General features: G+C 44.1%; 1 protein-coding gene across 1 annotated transcript; it reads left to right on the top strand.

Annotated features, from left to right (window-relative positions):
* Positions 1-888: 888 nt before the first annotated feature.
* LOC310931125 (ovochymase-2) lies at positions 889-12,435 on the top strand (the record flags this gene model as incomplete). The annotated part of the gene is made up of 14 exons (XM_083894235.1): positions 889-982; positions 2,824-2,921; positions 4,139-4,236; positions 5,750-5,922; positions 6,010-6,105; positions 6,749-6,927; positions 7,028-7,229; positions 7,496-7,528; positions 8,221-8,322; positions 8,672-8,815; positions 8,905-9,029; positions 9,379-9,472; positions 9,562-9,693; positions 12,305-12,435. 14 exons carry the CDS (start codon positions 889-891, stop codon positions 12,433-12,435), a joined length of 1,701 nt encoding a protein of 566 aa, XP_083750361.1.
* Positions 12,436-20,974: the final 8,539 nt, after the last annotated feature.

The raw sequence follows: 20,974 nt of genomic DNA, 5'->3' as shown, positions 1-20,974 counted from the left end.
CTTGTTTCATTCTTTGAGTTTCTTGCCATAGTCGATGTGAAACCCCCCCCCCCCCCATCACCACCACCACAATAAATCAATGGTGCCTTTTGTTTGTAAACAACAAAAAAAGAAGGAATAAATGATGTTTAATCCTCTTCTGGAGTGAGAAGTTTGATTTCTTTTGACTCCACAGTGACGGATCTTCATCGATGTGTCCGGAGGAGTCCAGGCACCGTTTATCAGTTAGCTCCGTTAGCTGCATTAGCTCCTTTAGCGCCGTTAACGCATGACACGTTTCCATGACGACTGACCGGGAAAAAAACGCACATTACGCCATGTTTATGTGCGACAGCACCGGAGTCCAGACACCGTTTACGATTTAGCTCCTTGAGCGCCGTTAGCCCGCCTATAGTCAAACTGGAGCGGTCTGTTTATGAAACGATTAGAGCAGCGCTACAAATAACCAGCGTTCCTGTGTACTGCGTATGTGTGCCTCTGTTTTTAAAGTTTAGCGTTACTTTAGAGACTCATTTTAACTATCGGGAGTCACGTAAACATGACGTGACGTTGCAGGAAGCTGCCAATTCAGCGTCAAGTTTCTATTTTTTGGCCTGTGTTTGGACATTGAAACAAACGGAAATATGTTTTATAACTGTTCAAAATATCAAATTAAGTGCCAGATATTGAAAGATATTCTGGAGAACTGGGCAAAAACACTTGATTACCGGACATTTTCTGGTCCTTCTTATGGTTAAAATAAGCAAAACTGACATTTTTGAGGCATTAAAGTGTTGAAAAAAAACCACCAGATTGCGTTCACGGCAGCTATCATGTTGTCTTTTTTCATCACGCACTGATGGGAGCCCTCTGGTGTGTTGTTTTTTTTTTTGCGCCTCTTTCTCTGCGATGCCTGGCAACAGCCACGTGGCAACTGTGGCCCCCGGCAACCGTCACCTAAACACCGTCCTGTCGCAGGCGGGCCCTGCTCAGTTCACACCCAGTGGAGCCTGAGCTTCTGCGCCGAGTAAACAGGAACCAAGGGCTTAGCTGCTGAGAGCCCTGAGGCGTACACACACACACACATACAGGTTCACACTGCCGTTGACTTCCACCTGTTTGGACGGTCGAAACAAAATCGTATCCCTTACTTTAACCATAACCACAATTCTAATCTTAGCAGGAATCAGGTTCTGCCTCATTAGTGTAATTAGAGAAATTGTGAACTTTAAACAGGACGTGAGCTGCTCAGTCGCCCACACACCTAATCCCATAGAGAAAATCAGTGTTTTCAGCTTAAACACAGGAGCTGCTCGTCTCCTGCTGCCTCATTAGGTTTTTTTTTGTCACCGAGGTAAATCCAACAGAAGGAAAATCATATGCAGAAAATCCCAAAATGAAACATTTGAAGTGGACTGCAATGGATCGACGACTCCTGGCCCTGGCGTAAAATCACAGATTTTCTCTATGGAGTCAAGTAAAGTAACGCTAAACTTTAAAAACAGAGGCACACATACGCAGTACACAGGTACGCTGGTAATTTGTTAGCGCTGCTCTTTTCCTTTAATAATAAACAGACCGCTCCAGTTCGACTGTAGGAGCGCTAACGGCGCTAAAGGAGCTAACGGAGCTAAATGGTAAACGGTGCCTGGACTCTGGTGCCGCGGCACGTAAACATGACATCTTTTTCCATTCAGCCGTCATGGAAATGTGTCACGTGTTAACGAGCGCTAACGTTGACAACTTTAACGTGCCCAGCACTAGTTTTTTTGCGACTGATGTGGGGTGTCTCTTTTTTTATTGGCCCCAAAATACCTGGAAACACCCCTGACCTTGAGAGAGATGAGTCATCACAAACTGAATGCACTCTTCATTTCCCTGACTCTTTTAAAGCTTTGCCTCAAATGTCACACATTTGAAATCAGACCGTCGGTTCCTTTCCGACGTTCACGATGAGCTCTGTGACTCACTCACGAAAAGCAAAACAACCAAACTCTGGATGAATGACGTCACCGTGAAGCTTCACACAAAGACAAACGCTCGGTAGATAATCGTTAAAACGCGGTAGCTAGGCAACGCCGGCAAGCACGCGTGGTTGACGTTAGAGATTTAGAAATTTTACAAAGACGTACTAAATAACGACAAACTTAAACCTCTCGTCGCTTACTTTCCGATGCATTTCTGTCCTCATGATTTGCGAATTCCGAGTTTTCCCAAGACCTTTCCGTGTCTTGAGTTGTTTTCTTCAAACATGAGTTTGAAGACGCTGATTTTTTACTGTTTGACCTTGAGAGTTTTATTTGTGACGTTTGAAGTCAAACATCTGACTCCAGGGTTTACTGGCTCTTTTATGAGCTTCTACTCAGACACTCGGTCAACCATTTTGTCTCCTGTGTGTGTGTGTGTGTGTGTGTGTGTGTTGGTGATGAAGGCCACTGTTGTTCTTCTTCTTCTCTCTGTGTGTTTTTGCGTGGACATCGTCGTCTCTGCTGCTCACACACGTAAGAAACACTTTATTTCAGTGGGAAGGAGATTTCTTCTTCTTCTTCATCATCTTCTTATGATGTTTCTTTGTCTTGTTATTCTTCGTCTTTATCTTCTTCATCTTTATCTTCTCCCTCCCCTTCTTCTTCATCTTCTTCATCTTCTTTGTCTTCTTCTCCGTCCTCTTCATGCTCTTTGTCTTCTTCATCTTCTTCTTCGTCCTCTTTATCTTCTCTGTCCTCTACTTCATCCTCTTCATCTTCTCCGTCCTCTTCTTCTTCCTCTTTATTGTCTCTGTCCTCTTCTTCTTTATGTTCATCTCCTTCTCCGTCCTCTTCTTCTTCTTCGTCCTCTTCCCAGGTTTGAAATGTGGAGTTTCACAGCCGTGGAGCCCGACAGTGGAGTCTCTGAGGGTCGTTGGAGGCAGCGAGGCCACGTATGGATCACATCCATGGCTGGTCAGTCCTTTTCATAGAAATTCTTTCATTACTTAAACTCGGCCGTCAGCTGTGTGTGTGTGTGTGTGTGTGTGTGTGTGTGTGTGTGTGTGTGTGTGTGTGTGTGTGTGTGTGTGTGTGTGTGTGTGTGTGTGTGTGTGTGTGTATGTGTGTGTGTGTGTGGGGACATTTTGCCTTAAAGGGCTTATTCCAGGCTTAAGACCTGCTTTATGAGTCAGAGTTAGGTGGTTGGGTTTAGGGGACATAAATGTGTCGACACACTGACTTTACGGGGACTTGACTTCCTTATGGGGACAAAGATCAAGTAAATGATTACTTTTGATGGTGAAGACGTGTGTGGTTAAGTTTAGTTGGTTAAGGGTTAGAGTAAGTCAGAGTAATGACCTCATGGAAACAAGACGGTCCAGTAGTCGTCATGGAGACCAAAACCTGGTCCTAATGAAGCAGAACCTCAATATTTCTGAAATTTAGAACGAAGATTTTGAACTGTCCTCAGAAGAATAGCTGCACAAACCTGTGTGTGTACGGTGGTTTCCAAAGCCTAGGTCGGGGCCCACAGATGGGTCGCAGGAGATATTTTTTGGGTCCCCAAACCAAATTTTCCCAAACTTTTAGTCCAGATTCCTGTGATTTCTTTGTTTAAAATGACATGAAATGACTAGAACAGGGGTCTCAAACTGGTGGCCCGGGGGCCGATCGATTACATGCGGCCCCCCACTTAATATCATGTTATAATGAAAACATGGCCCCCGACCTAACCATCATTTAAACACTTAGCTGAGGCACAGCTTCGAGGTGATAGAATATAATACATTTATAACAGCAATAATAAGACATTTGGTCATAATTATCCCATTATTAAATGTATCATATACAACATTCAATTACATACATAAATACATTTGTTAGGGCCCGAAACGGCTCCTGGTACGAATTTGAATTACAGTTGTCCACGCTATTACTTATGTAATTGAAAATAAATGTCTGTTTTTGATATTAATACATTAATTTTGCATCATATATAGTATGGGTGTGATATCATGATGCAATATTATGAACAGTTTTTTCCCCACTTTTTCTTCTCTAGGCCGGCCCCCTCTTTGACCACGATAGATGAGCATAGGACCCCAGGTCATTTGAGTTTGAGATCCCTGGACTAGAATGACGTTTTGACTAATTTAGCAAACATGTCTTTTACAAATGATTCCTTTACCCAGGTTTCCCTACGGATCAAGAACTCTCATTTCTGCGGAGGAGCCGTCCTGACTCAGCGCTGGGTCATGACTGCAGCTCACTGCTTCACGTCTGTGTCGAGGTCTGTGCGTTCACACAGTTATGTACGTACAGCAGTACAGAATATTAGAGGATCCAAAACCTTATTTATCAAATGATGAAACCGTTTTTTGGCAAACTATAAAACTCTCCTTGAATATTATGAGCATGTAACCGGTAACAGCCATTTCCTCCTCCACAAAAGGGAGGATTTCCTCCAAGTTCTTGTGATTCTTTTCTCGGAAATGACTCAGTTTATTTTGTCCTGAGACTGATGTTCTGATTGTTTGTGGACCTCAAAACCAAAGTGTAACCTCACTCCTAACCCTAACCCTATTTTTGTCATTTTGAGGTTTAATTCTCCAGAAGATGTTTTTGTCAAACCCTTGTGATTTTTAAGGTGCCATATGTAAGAATGTGGCCAAAAACGGTTACTACGTTGAAATTCAAACTACAGAGGTCTTTGAGGTTTCGTTTTCTGACGTAAATGGCAACCCGTGGTAGCTGAGACTCTACTGACTGCAATGATTGGTAGACGGCGGTAGGTGGCGCCACATGCCAAAACGTGATTTCAAAACATAAACATGATTTGCAGTCTGCAAAATATTTTTTTAATGCAAATATTTTGTCTGTACTGTTGTTGTTGGTGAGTTCAGTTTGTTATATGAACATTATTCCTGAGTCTCTGTGACATATTAGGAGGATTTTATGGCCAGTTGCTTTAGATTTATTACATAATGCACCTTTAAAGGTGAAGTAAGTAGCTTATAGTGCCATCTAGAGGAGAGGCTGAAATTTACAACAAAGAACTGCTGCTCTGCTCACCCCCTCCCTTCCCTGAGCGCTACGGTATCCTCAGCCGGTCAAATGTCGTCCTCGTCGTCTTTCTCCGTGTCAGCAGATGAGGTTCGTGAGGTGAGGGAGAGGGCGAGCTACCGCGGCCGTAGCAGACAAAGCAGAGAGAGTGGAGGCGGGACTTCCGCTACAAGTAAAGAGACGCTTGATTTGTTCTCTCGCGTTTGTCCTTACAGGCTCCGGTAGAAACATGGCGACTCGCTGCTAACAGTGGCTATGCAACCACGGCCCGCGACCATGTTATTTTACATGACTTTTTGAAACACTACGAAAATGAAACAAAAAATATTATACAGCGACTAGACAATGCAGGAGCACATAATATGTATTAAAATAAATAAATTATATAAACCCATAAATACTACACAGTGTCCCTTTAAGAAGCAGAGGCTCCCTTTTATTCAATATGAGTCACTGAAGAAAAGGCTCACCTAATAAAATCTATGCCTGCTTAAGTCCACGGAATCTTATTTCCACTTTATCTCACTGTTAGACGGACACTTCCATAGAGAAAATAAGCATTTTTAGCTCATGGGCTGGTGGTCGACTGCTGCCGCCAACATTTTTTTAGTCAGAAAAGTCTGTCTTTTCAGAGAAATAAAGCGGCAAACACAGTCTTTAAGGACATCCTAGACTTCATACACGTGGATTTTGGGTTTTCAATGAACATAATAACCTGAATTGGTTCATTTCCTGCGCAGAGAGTTCCTCGGTGGAGTGAGCGTGGCCGTTGGGGAGTTTGACCGCAGAGTGGAGGACGAAGAGGAGCAGGTGTTTGGGGTGAAGACCGTGTCGGTGCACGAGAAGTACCATCACGCTTCGCCCATGAGCTACGACATAGCTCTGGTCGAGCTGGACCGACACATCCGACTGGGCAGGTTCCCGATCCGATCGTCGTCGATCAAACCCCGGTTAACGTTTATACTGATACGTCATTTTTTTATTGTGTTTTTGTAACCAGGAGTCCATGTGCAGCCGTTATGTCTACCGTTACCCGACGAGAGAGTTTTTCCTCACACCAGTTGCATTGTGGGTGGATGGGGAAGGATAAAGGAAAGTATGTCGTTTTCTCCAAAAATGCATTCACAACGAAATTTATTGCGCGACTTTAGTTGACCAATAGCTAATAGCCAAAAAGTGACTCGGGTATCTCAAGGAACCACCAGGTCTTAGGGTCTACCAGGTCTACAAGAAACAAAAACGGTCATCCAATTCTGATACAACTTTGGGTTTACTTGGGGAACCCCAAAACTGATTGTCCAAGGTACTGGAGACTGATGCTAAGTTTGAGTTCCAGGATTCCGATCACCCGACATGACAGGGCATGTTTTGACTTCGGCTGTCAGTTTTTAATCCAAAATTTGTGTACCTGTTCAAAAGTGGGGGGAAAAAGTTCAACCCGGAACCTCAAAAACCCATTTATGTCCAAAATATCCATCCTCGAAGCACCCCCAGACGGTCAGAAGTAATTACTGTGAGCACAGCTTGGCCTTAGATCCACTTTGAATGTCCTCTTCATCCAACAGATCTAAACAAGTGAGGTTCTTCACCTTCTTCTCCCTTTAGGGGTGACCACAGCAGATCATCTGCCTCCACCTTGCCCCGATCCCTTGTGGGTTAGGGTTAGGAATGCGATGAATGTTTGTGAAAGCAGACCGCAGCGTTCAGTTTTTACTCTGATCTGTCGTGTTCTTTGACAGAGGGTCGTCTCCCCGCGGTGCTCAGAGAGGTTCGCTTGGACCTGGTAAATGCAGCCAAGTGCAACCACGTCCTCAGAACTGTCAGAAGTTCACGTCTCAACCAAAGACCGGTGCGACCTCAGCCTGCCATGACGGTTCTGTGTGCTGGGCCAGAGAGAGGCGGGAAAGACGCCTGTCAGGTAGAAGAAAAGATTCTCTACAACACTTAGTAGAGTCTAGAACTGGTTGGTTAGGAGAAGCGTTGGCAGAGATTGATGCTGCCCTTCGTCTTCTCTCCAGGGCGACTCTGGAGGTCCCCTGGTGTGTCCGGCAGGGTCAGGTGGAGGCCACTGGGTGGCGCTGGGCGTAACTTCCTGGGGTAAAGGATGCGGTCGGAGCTGGGGAAACAACGGCAGCCGCCCGCCTTCCAGGAGAGGATCACCGGGGATCTTCACTGACGTCAGGCTGCTGCTGCCCTGGATAAAGCTTCAACTGAGGCGCAGTGAGTATCACAGCTGGTGATCGCACAATAGCGGGTTTTTAGCTCACAGAGGACACAAGAGCTGCCGGTCTTCTGCTGCCTCATGTGTGAGATTTTGGAAGTGATACAAATGTCAGTTTCCAGTTGTAAAAATGGCTAAAATTGAGTGTAAAGTACTGACACACATGATACAGCCACACTTAAAAACAAAGTGTGAACACTTCTTGGATGAAAATGAAGGTTTTTCTTGTTCAATGTTGACCTTTGACCCTCTGTGTTTGCTTCAGCCGACCAGAAGAAACAGGGAAACAATTTATTGGGTGAGTTTTTCTGTACTAGTGCAGTGCCCGTAGGAAGTATGTATTCCTATAGTGGGAGCTGAAGAAGATTTTTCAGTTATGGTCATGCATGATAAGGAACGTGAAGGCGAAAATAATACTAACACTGTGCAACCACGTGTGCAATCGATTTCCTGAATTTCAAAAATTCATTAAAATTATTTCTTAAGAGCTTTGCAAATATTTTCGATGGATCCTTTTTCAGGGCGATGCCGACTATTATGATGGTAAATTTCAAGTCATTCCGAGATACTTATTGTTTTTTTTAAAAAGTCAGCTCACTGTCAAAGTGCATCAGGGCAAATGGATAATATCCCGAATTTCAAAAATTCATTAAAATTATTCCTTAAGAGGTTTGCAAATATTTTCAACGGATCCTTGAAATGTGTGTGTGTGTGTGTGTGTGTGCGTGCGTGCGTGCGTGCGTGCGTGCGTGCGTGCGTGCGTGCGTGCGTGCGTGCGTGTGTGTCAGGCCTCTGCAGCGTCACAGACGGATCTGTACACGACAATGATGGCGTGATCAGAAACCCCGCCTTCTCCAGTGATCGCTATAGCAACAATGAGTGAGTGACACTGCATGAAAATGAAGTTATAAACATGAATATACACTTATTTATTCTGGTGTGTGTGTGTGTGTGTCAGGTTGTGTGTGTGGAGAATCCCTGCTCCTCCAGGTCGTCGTCTTGTGTTGGAGTTTGTGACCTTTGACCTGGAGAATGACTCGCACTGTCGCTATGATCGACTCACTATATCAGTGGGGACCCACAGACCAGTTGGTGAGGTACACACACACACACACACACACAAAGACCACAGGTTTAATCATGTGAATACTGTATGTGCACTCTCCCACACCAAAGTCCATTGAGAAAATCAGCAATTTTAGCTCACACGGACACAGGAGCTGCTGGTCCACTGCTGCCTCGTGTGGTCAGTTTGTGTCACTGAAATCACAAAATAAGACATTTTAACAAATTGATGGAGGCAGCAGTGGACAAACAACTCCTGTTTGTTGTGATGTTAAAATCACAGATTTTCTCTATGGGTTTTGGTGAATGGAGAGTGAGCGGTTTACAAACAGCACACATTTCCAGTTCTAAATGTCACTTTGTTTGTTCGTCGCAGGTGTTTTCTGTGGAAGTGTCTCAATCAGCTCGGTGCTCCTGAGTCATTCCCAGAATGCAACACTTCTATTCTCCTCTGACGTCAGTAGATCAGGGAGTGGCTTTGTTATCAGACACCGCGCTGTGCAGGGAAACACTGATCCTGGTGGGAACACACACACACACACACAAATAAAACACACGCAAATAAATATCAACAAATAAAACGTGTGTGTGTGTGTGTGCATACGACAGGATGTGGGACGCTTGTCTTCATTGAAGATGAGACGGTCGTCCACAGCCCAAATTACCCACAATCCTACAGCAACGACTGCGTCCTGCGCTGGGTCGTCTACGCTCCCCGTGGTCACATTGTGAAGGTGATGCATTAAAGGGGCAGTTCAATGCTTTATCTCACACTTAGACTGGGAAACTGCACTTTGTAAAAACGCTCGCTCTAGAGAAAATCGACAATTTAACAATCACAACCACTGCTGTCCTCTGTGCAAGTTCGAATGCGTCGTTTTGTGACTTCGGTGTTTGGAATGCTTCATTCGGATTTAACTCAGTGACACAAACTGACCACAGGAGGGCAACAGTAAACCAGGAGTGCCACAGAGCGAAAATTGCTGATTTTCTCTATGGGGTTTGGTGCAGGAGAGTGAGTTACTTCATGTATTCTTAAGATAATATAGACAGTTAAATCTGTTTTCTTATTGTCTGTTTCAGCTGGACTTTGTTGACATGGATCTGGAGGAGTCGCACACGTGTCGGTACGATTCCCTCACTGTCCTGGGAGACGTGGAACTAACGGAGGAGATAGGTCAGCGAGAAGAAAGTGTCATCTCTCGCCGTCTCTGTCGTATTCTCTCTTTTGTCCTTGGGCGTTTGTCTCACTTTGTCTTTGTGCAGCGGTGCTGTGTGGTCGCAGTGTCCCTCCTCCTGTCCTGTCCTACGACAAAGTCATGGTGCTGCAGTTCTCTTCAGACGGCAGCGTCACGCACCGAGGCTTCAGGGCGTCGCTGGCATTCATCAACCGCGCAGGTGTGTGGCATGTGAAGGGTGACAGGTGTGTCGCTTTCGCGTTTCAGTGGGTGTGTTGGTCTTAAAATAAGTTTGTTTTGTTTTGTTGTCATAAAACCTCTGTCACATTGACCAACAAAAAACAAAATCGGGTTATTTTAATCGGTTTCTGCGCCTCCTAAATGTTACATACTGTAACTTTAACCTGCTGTACTCTGCACGCATAAAAAAGATCTTCTCTAACATCTAATAATTCACAATATGTCAAAACTATAACACAATATTTTGTGTTATAATACTTTTTTCCCCCTCTGCAGACCTTCACCATGGCGATCACGCGCCAGCGAGGGCTCAAAGGGGTCATCAAGATCATGTGACAGCTGACTGGCGTGGGCATGCAGCATCACATGATCAGGGTTTGTTAAAACTTTTTTTTTTTTAATTGAATATATTTCACAGCGAGCGCGTATGAGTTCGCTCATTTATGTAAAGTGCAAATCGCAAAAAAATGGACGGCAGAATTAAAAATGGCCGACTTCCTGTTGAGTTGAGGCCATGGTTACGGTCGACTTTTTTGTTCGTCTCGGTCTATAACGTCTTCCCGCCAAGTTTTGGGAAATTCGGTGGAACTGGATGTATGCTGAAGTTGTAGGGCTCTTCCTGTTTCGTGACGAACGGTCGAAATTCACAAAATCGCAAAGGGTTGCCGTGGCCACGCTGTTGAGAATATACAAAACCTTTTGACCACTTTTCATCTTTGATATGTGTAGTACAAATTGCCATGTTTTTTTTAATGTTGGTACGACAAACAAGGTTGCTCATTTACTTAGGGTGGGAATCGCCAAAATACGGCCAAAAATGGACGCCAAAATTCAAAATGGCTGACTTCCTGTTGAGTAAAGGCCATGGTTACTGTCCACTTTTTTGTTTGTCTTGGTCTATAACATCTTCCCACCAAGTTTCGGGAAATTCGGTGGAACTCAATTTTGAGCCCTGGAGCAATGCGCGGGCCCGGGAACTATGCTGATATCGCATTTTCACCCTCATCTGACCTCCATGCAAAGCGTTTCTGCCTGAGTGGCATTTAGTACATTTATGTGACATGTGATACTGAGCTGAGAGGAACACACACACACACAGACACACAGACACACACACACACACACATAAAAACAAAATTTCTGAGCTTTCACTCAGTGTCATGTTTCTATATTTTCATCTGTCTTCAGTCGTCAGTGTTTTCTGAGGGGAGAAAAAAAACCAAGCTGTTCCACACAAATGTATGAAAGTACTATTAAAGTCTGCGTTTCTCACTTGTGTGACTGATCTCACATATCGCACAGCTGCGAGCTTTTGTCGTCACAAGAACGGAGGAGAATTCACAGCTTCACATTTTCTCTCGTGATCAGAAACAAAAAGGGGTGAAAAAATAAGATTTTAGCTTCTTTACTAAAGGCTCATTAGCTCCATAAAATAAGCTTTAATCGACAATATCTCTGAGGCTTTATCTTGTCTTTAAACAGCCTTGTTACTTCAGTACAAGTCAAAGTACTTGCGTGACCTTCACAAGTTTGGGGGAACGGAAGACATAAAGTCAACTCAGCAGTTTTAAATTCAGTACAACACATGTTGCGTAAATACCATACGACGTGACTCAACATAAATAATCAATAATCGTATCGTTATTATCACGTCATGATATCACGTATCATGACTCTGCAGAAATATTGTATCTTTATAGAAAATTAAAGAAACTACTATATACTACTTCTATATAGTAGCAGTAGTATATATACCCTACATATAAAGATAATAATATAATATTGTAGCCTGTATACATGGTGGTGTATAACTGGACAAACATGTTTACAGGTGCAGGGCAGCCTCTAGTGACAATTCCTAGGAACTACAAGTAAAACCGTAATTACAATTTCATGGATGTGAGCAGAGTCAGTATAATAATAATAATAATAATAACAATAATAATAATAATAATGGCTGTTCATTCTGTTTATGTCGATAGTGTAATTGTTATTATTCAGCAGCAGGAAGGAAAGACTGAAGAAAAACAAATTATGATGTATTTTTCATGAAACTGCATTTTCTGACCTCTATGGAAGACCAAACCTGTCATAATTAAAACAATTAATTAAATTAATATTATTATTTTTTTTAAAGATTATGAAATTTCATTTAAATAAATATTGCACAGAAAATAGTGAATCATGGCAGTTTTGGCCCTCCATAATTCTTAGAATAATCAGTATAAAGTGTTTTAGTCACTCATCAAAAGGCTCATTATATCGACACCTGTTAAAATCAATAATGCATTATTTGACATTTTTTGTGTTTTTCTGTCAGAATTACAGCGCCACATACAGGCCTGTATATGTAGGCATGTATGTTTTTTTTTTTAATATATAAAGGCATTTCTTGTAATTATTCTGTTTTTAAAGGATAAATTCTGTTTCCCCTGTGGAAAATACCACATACAGTTTCTCGACACAGGGGGGCAGCAGAGGGCCAACAGCCACACCTGAGTAAAAACCCTGAATCCTCTCTTAAACTTTTTTCATCAGTCGTGCCGTGAGTTGAGGAACTGACTGGATCTTTGTGTCCGTCTGTGTTTTAGTAAACTCTGATGTGCAACAGTCCAGTACCAGAACCACTTCCTACCAGGGCGATGTGGATCAGGGTCCCGGACCGGATGTGGACACGAGCTCAGACGATGAAGAGTCCAGTGAAGGATCCTCATCCTCGTGATGCCAAAACATAACATTTCAAAGTGTTCCATCCAGGGATGGCTGTAATGCTGAGCAACAGCGCCCCCTGGAGCCACACATGGTTGTTAAATCTCACCGTCTGCACAAAGTTCTGCGTAGGTTAACATGTTTGCATTCATGTTTGTGTTTATTGGAACTAGTTTACTGTATTTACTTTGTACCTCAGGCAGTTAGCTTAAAAAATTAGCTAGCAAAGAGGCTATTTAACGTGTAACGCAGCGTACTTCTACTCGATGTTATTCTTCTTCTAGTAATACTTTCCAACAGCCTGTACACTAATGCTGCCCTCTAGAGTTAGACGTTCTTAACAACAGTTCACCCATGATAAACCCCCCTGACCTGAAATGACTCAAAACGCTACATACGGCAAGCCTGTAAGTGGCGCTGTAACGCTGTTAATCGGATGCATCCAAAACGGAGAAGCGGTGGGACATGCGCATAAAACCTGCCCGCCATTGCTAATGTTGCCGTTACGTCCCATCACATGGCGTTTTCCTAAATTAGCATATTTGCCAACTAAATGGAATTGCAAAGCCTGTTTTTCTTTAGATTGAGGTGTTTTCAGGTGCCTTAAAAACGCTGTCTACATGTGGACAGAATCCCCTAAAGGTTATGTGTATTTGCCAAAACCTGGTTCCGCAGTAGTAGTAGCTGGTTTTCTTTCTTTGAAATCAATCGAGTCGTTGAGTCTTGTCTCTGAGACAGTTTTGGTCTGTATTTAGTAAACATTTTCTTCCAGAAGAGGGCAGCATTACACCTGCCAGAATGGGGCATGTTAACGTGACATAGCCATGTCAGCCAAATCGCTATGCGCTTTTTACAGAATAATAAGAATAAAAGCAAACCTTTGAATGAAAACAAAGCTGCTTAATAAAGCCCTTAATATGTACTTGAAGTAAACATTCTATTCCTTTGATGATATTTGGAATCATTCCTGGAAAAGCAGAGGCTCGGGATTGGCTAAGATCAAGTGTAGGCGAAGGGGGTCAAGCAACAACTGGCTCGTCTGACTTTCATGGTTAAAAATGAAGAAGAATCGTTGAAAACGATCAAAACAGGATGATTACAGATGCCAAATAAGCATGAGAATGGATTAAAATGATCACATCAGTGGAGTACACTGTGGAAACTATGTTTGCAAAGTGAAAAAGAGAAATCCTCAGTGCCAGATGGATGACAAGCATTCCAGCAGCCCAAGATCTCATAGAAGAGAAGATGAGCTGAGGAGGAAGATTCTTGAGGAAAATCGAGTATGGCAAGCCAAATTAAAAACATTGTGGAAGAAGGAGAAGTTCAGCGAGGACGGGAAAAAGACGGCAAAGAAGTGCACAGATTTAGAAGCCGCACCTTTAGATGCGGCAAAGGCGGCGCCTCCTCCACTGATGTCACACAAGAGATCCTACTCCTGGCCTCAAGCCCCGGAACCTAAGCTCAAAGAGGATTCAGTGGATGAAAACCAGACGACCGACAGCTTGACAAATCATTGCTTACTTCCAGAATCGCTGACTCGCCAACAGAGGCCTGATCATCCGGAGGTCCATCCTCCGCTCGCATGGGAGACGAGTGAATCCTTCAGGCTTCACACCCCGCTCTCTGAGTTGGACGCGGCTGAGGACTCGGTGGATGACAATCAGGTGATTGTCAATCTGAAATATCAACGAAATGAGACGGTTGAGTCTGCGTTGGTTTTACCAACAGACCTCGAGAAGATGAATCAACTTCTGGAGGATGAGATTTGGGAGCTTCATAAGGCTTTGTTGACCTTACTGGCGGACAAAAGGAACACAAACCATCTCAAAGATGAAAATCAGCAGCTGCATTCGTCACTGACGCAGGAGAGGAGCGCCACCTCCAGGCTTCAGGCCCAAGTCTCGCAGCTGTACCGGACTTTTAACCAACAGAAGCCCGAGTATCTGAGAAATCTCAACCAGAAACTCCATTCTTCGCTGACAGAGGAGAAAACTATGAAAACCAAGCTTCAGACGGAGGTTTCCGAGATCCGTAAGAAATTGCAAACTGCCCAAATGAGGATTGACAATCTGGACAGTGTCAATCAGGAACTGCGTTGTTTGCTGACTCAGCAGACCAATGTCAGAACTGAGCTTCAGGACCAGGTCTCTAGTTTGAAGGAAACTCTTCAAAAATCGCATGCAGCTTTCAAAGAAGACTATGAGGAAGTTAAAAGACGCCTTAGCAGTGAGATCAAGAAGAATTTTGAACTCCAACACCTTAAAGACAAAGCGGGGAAGCAGACGGTGAAGGTCTGCCAGACCACACAGGCGGACATCCTCTTCGAGAGCAAAGTCATTTATGAAAAGACAAAAGCGGGTCGCACACACTTCAAAAACATAGCTTCGGACAAAGAAGGTGGAGCCAAACAGAGAATCGTTGAACAGGAAAATGAGATTCAGCAGCTTCGTTCTTTACTAACTCAGGAGAGGAGCGCCGCCTCCAGACTTCAAGCCCAGGTCTCCGAGCTGCATACGTCTTCGCAGTCTGACCATCAGAGGATTGAAGATCTGATCAATCTAAATCAGGAGCTTCGTTCTTCATTGACACAGGAGAGGGCTGCCAAAACTGGGCTTCAGGCCAATGTCTCTGAGCTTCAGACCAAATCACAGGCTGACCAACAAAGGTTTGAGAACCTCGAAAAAAAGGCTAGAAAGCTCAAATATTCACTGAGTCAAAAGACTGATGAAAGCACTGAGCTCCAGGCCCAGGTCTCTGAGCTGCATAAGAAATCGCAGGCTGACCAAGAGACGATTGATAATCTGGACAATGAAATTCAGGAGCTTCATTCTTCGCAGGCACAGCAGAACACAGTCAAAACAGAGCTTCAGGACAAGGTCTCCAGTCTGAAGGAAGCTCTGCAGAAATCGCAGGCTGTGTTTAAATCATTCCAAGCTGACTACGAGGAGGTGAAAAGACGCCTAAAGAGCGAGAACAAGAAGAATGTCGAACTCCAACACCTTAAGGAGAAAGCAGAGAAGCACGTGGTGAAGGCCTGCCAGACCACAGAGACCGAGATGTTCTTTGTGAGCAAAGAAATCTTTGAAAAGACAAAAGCAGAGTGCAAACATTTCAAAAACATAGCTTCAGACGTCGAAAAGGCAGCGTGTGCAGCCAAACAAGAGATTGACGATCTGGAAAATAAAATGAAGCACGAGAAGAACACCAACTCCAGACTTCAAGCCCAGATCTCCGAGCTGCAAACGTCGTCGCAGGCCGACCAAGAAAGGATCGCCAATCTGGAGAAGAAAGCTCGGAAGCGTCGAGTGTCGCTGACACAAAAGGCCGATCGGAGTCTCGGGCTTCAGGCTCAGGTCACTGAGCTGGATAAGAAATCACAGGCTGACCAACAGATCATTGACAATCTGGAAAATGACATTCAAGAGCATCGCTCTTTGTTGACACAGCAGAACACTGTCAAAGCCGAGCTTCAGGACCAGGTCTCTCATTTGACCAAAGCTCTGTGCAAATCACAGACGGAGGTCAAGACATTTCAGGATGACTATGAGGAGCTTAAACGACGGCTGACATGTGAGACCAAGAAGAATGTGGAACTCCAACACCTTAAGGAGAGAGCGGAGATGCGGGTGGTGAAAGCCTGCCAGACCGCAGAGACGGAAATCCTTGTGAGCAAAAAAAGCTACGACGATATAAAAGCAGAGTGCACCCGTTTCAAAAACATGGCTTCAGACACAGAGAAGGCAGCCAAACAGGGGATCGACGATCTTGAAAATGAAATTCAGCTGCTCCGTTCTTCGCTGACGCATGAGAAGAATGCAGCCTCCAGACTTCAAGCCCAGGTCTTTGAGCTGTGCACAACTTCACAGGCCGACCAACAGAAGATTAGCCATTTGGAAAATGAAATTGACGAGCTCCATTCTTCCTTGAAACTTGAGAAGTGTGCCGCATCCGACGTTCAGGCCCAAGTCTCCGAGTTGCTGAAGATATCAAAAACTGACCAACAGAGGATTGAAAATCTGAAAAATCAAAACCAGGAGCTGCGTTCTTCGCTGGCACAGAAGATCGGCAGTGAAATCACGCTTCAGGCTGAGGTCTCCAAGTTGACTTGGAATTTACAGACCGACCAACAGAGGATAGAGCATCTCAAGAAAGAGAACCAGGAGCTCCATGCTTCATTGGCAGAGGAGAACAGTGTCAAACTTGGGCTTCAGGCCCAGGTCTCAAATTTGAAGAAGACTCTGCAGAAATCAAAGTCTGACCTGAAAACATTTAAGAAGGGCCACAAGGAGGCGAAAGAACACATGGCGTGTAAGAAGAAGAAAAGCACTGAACTGCAACGCCTTAAGGTGAAAGCAGGGAGGCGAGTGGAGAAGGCCTGCCAGACCACAGTCATCGAGACGCTCTTTGTTAGCAAAGAAGTTTACAAGAAGACGAAAGCAGAGTGCGCGCATTTAGCCTCAGACAAAGAAAAGGCAGCATGCGCAGCCAAACTGATCATCGACAATCTGGAGAACGAAATTCAGCAGCTTCATTCTTCGCTGTCGTACGAGAAGATCGCCACCTCCAGACTCCAGGCCCAGATCTCAGAGCTGCACACGGCGTCAAAGGCTGACCGACAGAGGGTTGATGATCTGGAAAATGAGACTCTAGAGCTCAGATCTTCACTGTCGCACGAGAAAAGTGCGACATCCAAGTTTCAGGCCCAGGTGTCAGAGTTGCTTAAGACTTCACATTCGGACCAACAGAAGATCGGCCACCTGGAAAATGAAAATAAGAAGCTTGGGTCTTCTCTGGCAAAAGAGATTTACATCAAAAACAGTCTTCAGGCCCAGGTGTTGGAGCTGCATAAGAAATCACAGGCTTACCAACAGAAGATCGGCCACCTGGAAAATGAAAGTAAGAAGCGTGGGTCTTCACTGACAAAGGAGATTCATACGAAAATCAGTCTCCAGGCCCAGGTCTCGGAGCTGCACAAGAAATCGCACGCTGACCTTCAGAAGATCAACCATCTGGAGTCGGAAAACCAGAAGCTCCGTTCTTCGCTGACTGAAGAGAACGTTGTCAAAATGAGGATTCAGTCCCAGGTCTCTGAGCTGCACAAGAAACTGCAGGCTGACCAACAGAAGATTGACCATCTCAAATACGAAAATCAGGAGCTCACGTCTTCACTGACTGAAGAGAACATCGTCAAAACGGGGCTTCAGTCCCAAGTCTCAGAGCTGCACAGGAAATCCCAGGCTGACCAGGAGAAGATTGACCATCTGGAATATGTAAACCAGGAGCTCAGTTCTTCGCTAAAACAGGAGAACAGTGTCAAAACAGGATTTGAGGCCAAGCTATCCGATCTGAGGGCGTCTCTGCAGAAATCACAGGCTAACTTCAGAGAATTCAAAGACGAATACGAGGAGGTGAAAAGGCGACTGACACTTGAGATGAAGAAAAATGCTGAACTGCAACACCTTAAAGAGAAGGCAGCGACGCAGGTGGAGGAGGCCTGCCAGACCTCGGTGACCGGAACCCTCCTCGTTAGCAGAGAAAGTCACGAAAAAACGAAAGCGGAGAGCAATCATTTCAAAAACATAGCGTCGGACGCGGTGAAGATGGCGCGCGACGCCAAACAGAGAGGGGACGATCTGGAGAACGAACTGCAGGAGCTCCGTTTGTCACTGACCCACAAGAGGAAGGCCATGTCCAGGATGAAGACTCAGATCTTGAACCTGAATAAGACTTCACAAGCGGATCAACAAAGGATCGACGGTCTGCTGCAAGAAAACCAGCAGCTCCGTTCTTCGCCGACACCCGACAGCTCTACGCTTCAGACTCAGGTGTCCGAGCTGAATCAAACGTCACAGGACGAGCCACAGAACGATGTTGTCGACGATCGGAAGCTCGCGTCCTTCATGACGCAAGAACAATTTGAGACGATTGGCCTCCAGGCCCAGGACGTCAGGGCTGAAGAAGCATGCGAGACGCCTGAAGTATCACTGAAGAAGAAAAAGAGGCGGTGGAAGAGGTTCATTAAATCCTTTAATTTTGGCTAATGTTTCATACACGGTATACATATGAATATTTTCCTGCTTTAATATTGAAAATAAAGGTATTTTGTGTTCATTTTATTTAAGTACCCTTTTTAGTTGTCACAGCCCAACCCTTAATCTTAACTGGCCCTCAAAACCAAGTGTTGAGGGTTATTTTGTCACTTAGAAATGGGACACCCCTTAAATGCAGATACGTCTTCAGACTGTAGGGGGCAGAATAACGCGAAAGCTGCGTCCAGTCTGTCAACTCCAAAAAAGAAGACATTTACGTCAGGATTATTTATTACGATCCGTTTGTCAGTCAAGTTATTAGGTTGTCAGTTAGTTATAAGATGATACTCATACAAATACCACAACCACGGACATATTCAGCTGACAGTTACCACACACCACGACTTATTGAAAAGTAAACCATAGCAAACCATCGCTTGTCCGCACCGGCCGGCTATTGACAAAAGATCGTAAAATAAAAGTTAATGTAAGTAATCCATAATATGGGCCTAAACTAAGATAATACAATGGTTTTTTATTGTTTTTTTATCTATTAACAAAGAAAATACTCAATTTGAAGCATACTCCTTTCGCTGCTTTCAGTGCCATCTGTGTTATGTCAAAACACGCAATGCATTCTGGGTAGTCCTTGCTTCCAAGGGTGGTGTCTGAAAATCTCAATATTGAGGGCGATACAGCCCTTAAACTTGGCCCTCAACTTAATTTTTCTGAGAATCGTGACAGCACTTGCAGTAGAGGGAGCGCGCATTGTTGAGATTGAGGGTTAAGCAAGGAATTGCTATTCACACTTATTCAATACACAATGAAGATGGACAACCTGGTTAATCCTTTGTTCTGGGATTGCGTACTTGTGAGTGCAGCCACGCAGACTTTGGCACCCAATTAAAGTGATGATAAAAATATGATTATGGGTCATCTATAACTTTTAATGACGGTGTGTATTCCACCTGTGCATGAGAAGTTTTCAGTGTTTTCCTCTCCAAGTCGTCTTCTTCTCACATCTGGGTAAGTAACAGATTTTTTTACTATGGGCCGTATTGAAATGCATTCTCTTCAGGGTCTGGAGATTTACAGAGATTATGCAACCGCTCTCCCTCTAGATCTCTGCGTGTGTGTGTGTGTGTGTGTGTGTGTGTGTGTGTGTGTGTGTGTGTCTCCTCCCTTCCTGCAGTGGTGTGATGTGAAGGCTCTGCTGCTCACTGCCTGTTCACCACCTCACTCTGTACTGTGTAGGGCCATAAGAAGATCACTCTTCCTATTGGTGCTCTGGACTTTGTGTCAACCTTTCCCCCAGTGGCAAGACCGCCCCCTTGAAACGGCCCTGTCAATCGTGTGTGTGTGTGTGTGTGTGTGTGTGTGTGTGTGTGTGTGTGTGTGTGTGTGTGTGTGTGTGTGTGTGTGTGTGTACATGAGTGAGTGAGAGAGAGAGAGAGAAGTTACCTTCCAGACTAATCTCAGGCATATGTTGTGAGGACAGTCACATTTTACAACTATGGATCAAGACTTGGTGAGAGTTGACTTTCACTGTTTGTATTCTATTTATTTTCACTTTATTTGTACTTTTCTCTACCTACCGACCTGATTGCTAGCCTAAAAATCTATCTATCTATCTATCTATCTATCTATCTATCTATCTATCTATCTATCTATCTATCTATCTATCTATCTATCTATCTATCTATCTATCTATCTATCTATCTATCTATCTATCTATCTATCTATCATGTACCTACCTAGCTAGCTTAACAACTAGAAATGGCTATCTCTCTATTAGCTAAAAACATTTCTAATTATTAACTAAAAATTGGTAAGTGAACTTGTGAGTACTCGTCTTTTTCCTCAACACTGCAGGCTCACACTTCTGGGATGCCATTAATAAACCCAGAAACAACATAACAAAAAAAATAAATTACATTTCTATCAATGTATGAGGGAGGGTAATGCTAATGGATAGGGAGTTAGCTTAAATTTTGCCCACAGTTAGCTATATTAGTTAGCTGAAATTTTACATCCCTCTGTATCTGTTTGTTTGTGTTTACCGTGTTGTTCCATTTGTGTTTACCGTGTTGTTTTGTTTGTGTTTACCGTGTTGTTCCGTTTGTGTTTACCGTGTTTTATTTGTGTTTACCGTGTTGCTCTGTTTGTGTTTACCGTGTTGTAAACCATAGTCCTCTCAGGTGATGCCGATGGCAGTGGCTGGTTCTGTGGTGGTGATGACACTGTTGTACTTCCTCCTACGAGGAGAGAAGAAGAACAAGCAGCCCGTCACTCTGCTGGACCCGGTGGTCAAGTACTCACTTCCCCTCATACACAAACAGGTTGGTGTGTACAATATAATGTCTTTTTCATGGCTCAGGGACAACATGGCTGCTATCTGGGACACTGAAAAGAACTGAAAGGCCCTCCAAATAAACTGTACATCAGCTTAAGTCTACAGTATCTGAAGGCTATGTTGGGTGTTAATTTTTGTTGTTAGAAAGTCCTTTTTCAACAGGAAAC

Source organism: Microchirus variegatus (assembly GCF_963457635.1).
Source record: "Microchirus variegatus genome assembly, chromosome: 8".
NCBI classification, from domain to species: domain Eukaryota; kingdom Metazoa; phylum Chordata; class Actinopteri; order Pleuronectiformes; family Soleidae; genus Microchirus; species Microchirus variegatus.
This window is presented reverse-complemented; position numbering and strand designations above follow the sequence as displayed.